This window comes from Ovis canadensis, chromosome 15, assembly GCF_042477335.2.
Source record: "Ovis canadensis isolate MfBH-ARS-UI-01 breed Bighorn chromosome 15, ARS-UI_OviCan_v2, whole genome shotgun sequence".
In the NCBI taxonomy this organism is placed as follows: Eukaryota; Metazoa; Chordata; class Mammalia; order Artiodactyla; family Bovidae; genus Ovis; species Ovis canadensis.
In genome coordinates this window covers 86,020,371-86,024,820 of record NC_091259.1, presented here as the reverse complement: position 1 = coordinate 86,024,820, position 4,450 = coordinate 86,020,371, and the positions used below count along the sequence as shown (strand labels likewise).

At 38.8% G+C, this 4,450-nt stretch overlaps 1 protein-coding gene across 1 annotated transcript; it reads left to right on the top strand.

Annotated features, from left to right (window-relative positions):
• The first annotated feature begins 1,803 nt into the window (after positions 1-1,803).
• Positions 1,804-4,205, top strand: LOC138420367 (olfactory receptor 5F1-like). Its single transcript, XM_069553557.1, has one exon. It carries the CDS (start codon positions 1,892-1,894, stop codon positions 2,744-2,746), a length of 855 nt encoding a protein of 284 aa, XP_069409658.1. The 5' UTR covers positions 1,804-1,891; the 3' UTR covers positions 2,747-4,205.
• Positions 4,206-4,450: the final 245 nt, after the last annotated feature.

Genomic DNA, 4,450 nt, shown 5'->3' with positions numbered 1-4,450 from the left:
GCAAGTCTATAAGCAATAAATGCTGGAGAGGGCGTGGAGAAAAGGGAACCCTCTTCCACTGTTGGTGGGAATGCAAACTAGTACAGCCACTATGGAGAACAGTGTGGAGATTCCTTAAAAAACTGGAAATAGAACTTCCTTATGACCCAGCAATCCCACTGCTGGGCATACACACCGAGGAAACCAGAATTGAAAGAGACACGTGTACCCCAATGTTCATCGCAGCACTGTTTATAATAGCCAGGACATGGAACCATTTTTAAATAAAGTTATGTTCATCGCAGCACTGTTACAACAGCCAGGACCTGGAGCCATTTTTAAATAAAGCAATGTTCATCGCAGCACTGTTATAACAGCCAGGACCTGGAGCCATTTTTAAATAAAGCAAAGACTTTAAAAAGACAGAGATCAGGAGCCGTGTTATGATGAAGATCACACTAGTGTTTGATTCCATCTCTCTGGGTGTGATCACATTTTAATTACTTTTGAGACTTCCGCTTCTGCCTTTAGAGGATTGATTTCACAATCAAAATCCATAAATCAGTCCCCAGGTGCACCCAACCCTGTTTAAGAACAAAATAAAGGGGCAGCAATGTGTATATACTCAGAAGATGCCTCACATTTTTACAAAGAGCTGATTCATATTTTTACTGATTTTTATTTCATTTAAAACATGAAAACTGTCTTCATTTTATTTTTGTGCCTCAACTGATTTATTAGGGATTTTGATGAAAAAGAAAATACTTAACTAAAAAGTTAGTACTGAGAAGAATGCAATAAGAACTTGGTACTGTCATTCACTGCCGTGGACAGGTATAGTGTCTGTTAATATATGGCATTCATTGGACAGTGTGGTTTGTGATGAGGATGGTTACTGGTTTACTACAGAATCATTCTTAACAATATGCTGTGCTGTGCTTAGTCACTCAGTCGTGTCTGACTCTTTGCGACCCCATGAACTGTAGCCCACCAGGCTCCTCTGTCCATGGAATTCTCCAGGCACGCATACTGGAGCAGGTTGCCTTGCCCTCCTCTTCTAAACAATATAATACATGCCCAAATTTTGGTTATTTGAAATGGGCTGCTTTTGCTGCTTGGAGAACACAAAAGCAATTTCCAGGTGGTGATGCATGAATTATTGAGTTGAAGAACATATAGAGTGATCTTGAGGAGAAGAAAAAAAAAATGTATTTGAGTTAAAATTAAGTGTCTGTTCAGAAGATATGGGAGAGACTTCAGCAAGAACACGTCTCTATTTTATATTTTGTATGTGGGCTAAATGAGAAAGAATACAACATAGATACTGGCACCCCACTCCAGTCCTCTTGCCTGGAAAATCCCATGGACGGAGGAGTCTGGAAGGCTGCAGTCCATGGGGTCGCTGAGGGTCTGGCACGACTGAGCAGCTTCGGTTTCACTCTTCAGTTTCATGCATTTGAGAAAGAAATGGCAACCCACTCCAGTGTTCTTGCCTGGAGAATCCCAGGGATGGGGGAGCCTCATAGGCTGCCATCTATGGGGTCACACAGAGTCGGACACGACTGAAACGACTTAGCAGCAGCAACTGGATTTGCCAAAAAAAAAAAAAAGAATTAATCTGAAATGAAATACGTTGGCCTTGTCCAGTCATTTTTTAATCCCTCAACCCAAATGTGATACAACTGCTTAATAAATTCCAAGAGTTATTAATTTTGTTCTACTAACTTAACTGTTATGTCAGTTTCAGTATTTATTATGCTCTATGATCCTAGGTGTTATGTTTTCTATATGCCAACCACTAAAAATCATTCATATTTGTACTATTTTCTGCAAACTTTGTGCCTAATGCAAACTTAAGCATATTATACCTGCGACACCTAATGTAAATTTAAGCATACTGTACCTGTGACAAATGGCCAGAAAAAATTATACTCTGCTGACTGAGTTCATCCTGTTGGGCTTAGCAGACACACGGGAGCAGCAGGTTTTCCTCTTTTGCTTTTTTTCTGTGATTTACACAGTGACAATTGTGGGGAATGTTGGGATGATCCTCTTAATCAGAGTGGATTCCAGACTTCACACACCCATGCACTTCCTCCTGGCTAACCTGTCCTTTGTGGATGTTTGGTATTCATCCACTATCACCCCAAAGATGCTGGTAGATCTATTATCAGAGAAGAAGTCCATCTCCTTTGCTGGCTGCTTTCTGCAGATGTACTTCTTTATAGCCTTGGCCACAACTGAATGCATCCTTTTTGGGTTAATGGCCCATGACCGCTATGTGGCCATATGCAACCCTCTCCTTTACTCCTTGATCATGTCCAGGACCGTCTGCCTGAAAATGGCAGCAGGGGCTTTTACAGCAGGACTGTTGAACTCTGTGGTGAACACCAGTTGTGTAAGCAGCTTGCCATTCTGCAGTTCCAATATCATCCATCACTTCTTCTGTGACAGTCCCCCACTTTTTAAGCTCTCATGTTCTGACACACGCCTGCATGAAAGCATCTTGTCCACATTCGCTGGTGTGAATATGGTTGGAGCTCTGCTTGTGATCCTCACCTCCTACTGCTACATTCTCTTCTCCATCTTCCGCATGCATGCAGGGGAGGGGAGGCTCAAAGCCTTCTCTACGTGTGCGTCTCACCTGACAGCCATCATGCTGTTCTATTCCACCTCCATCTACGCTTATCTCAGACCTTCCTCCAGCTACTCCCTGACTCAGGGCAAAGTGGCTTCGTGTTCTACACAGTGGTCATTCCCATGTTGAACCCTCTGATCTACAGCCTCAGGAATAAGTAAAGATGGCTTTATGGAATGTAATTACTAGGAAAATGGTCCCTTCACTTCTGGGATTGTTTGGTGAATTTTCTGCATTAAATAGAGTACATTGAAATTTGAAAAGCTAGACTCAAGTTAGTTTTTCATTAGAATATTTTCGAATTAATCAAATCCATTCATATTCACATACATGTATCCAATTAGATATAAGCAAAGTTACCAAAGTTATATGTAAAACTGGGGAAGTGTCATCTAATCATTCTATATTTATTTTGGGTTCTTAGAAATAGGGATAACTTGTAAAGAAATTTGGACTATGAAAATAAGCAATTCAGTATTTAGAGTCAAAATCGACAATATCACATGAAACCAGCCATGTAGAGTATTTGCAACTGTCAATTTATTTTTTCCTTGTGAATGTTTTTTCACAATTTATAGTTCGTGAGAGAGTGTCATATCCAACATATATCAAACTTTTTAAACTTTAAAATAGATTCCACTTTTATTTATGGAATTATTTCCTGCAGAGTTGCTTAAGTCTAAATTCAGGATTATCCTTTTAATAGCAACAGTAAACATGCCAACTATCATTTCCTTTATCCCTGGAAAAACACACATATCTGTTAATGAAAAAATATGAATTGGTGTAAAAGAGTGCTATTTAAAAAACTGCTGTCTGACTTTGAATGCACAAATTTATGCTAGTTTTTCTTCTATTCTTTGTTTTCTTCTCAAAAGTTCCTTACCATTCTCTCACTTACTCTGTCCCAGATGATATTAGTACCTAAACACAGACACATACATACTCAGCTAATCATGTTTCAAAGGAAAATAAACAGTATACCGTCAAGAAGGTAAAATGCAAATGGCTAAGTGTAGAGGAATAAAAACTCCAATGTAAAGAAGCTGAATTATGTGAAAATACGTAGGCTGTAGAGGTTAACGTGCACATAACTTCACTGCAAATGCGTAGTGGTAGTGGCAGTGGTAGTGGTTTGGTTGCATCCGATTCTTTGCCACCCCACGCACTGTAGCCCGCCAGGCTCCTCTACCCAAGAGAGTCTCCAGGCAAGAATACTGGAGTAGGTTGCAAATATATAACTTATTGCAACTAGATAGCTTTGTTGACAATCTGTAGCCTTATAGAAATAATTTTAAAACAAATAGCTTTATTGAAACTATATGGGATGTATGTCAAATGAAAGTGCGGCACCAGAAAACAGAAATGTGGTCATTTTTTGCTAAACTGAGATATAATTTACTGCCTTGGATGGGAAATTGATGTGTACTTATGTTAGCGTTCTCTTTAAACTCTTGATACTAGCCCTTCTGTGGACACATTGCTATGTCTAAAACTGAATTTGTGAATTGGGCTCAAAGCGTTAAAACTCCTGAAATTGTATTATTGTGTTTCCCTTTGTTATAAAATAAATAAGATGTAAAAACATAATTTATTAGTCATGGTTGCACTTTGTGTCAGTCATTAACTGATGGGTAAAGGAGAACAGAAAGATGAAGAATGGATACGTACTTTTTATATATCTGTTTGATTATCCTCTATCTCCCTGATGTTTGACTTTAAATTTTCTCCAGTCAATACTGAGGAAGATATGGAAAACAATTCCCAGTCTAAAAAAATAAATAAATAAATACAACTACACAAGTAAAGAGATAAACACTTTCTCTTGGTTCT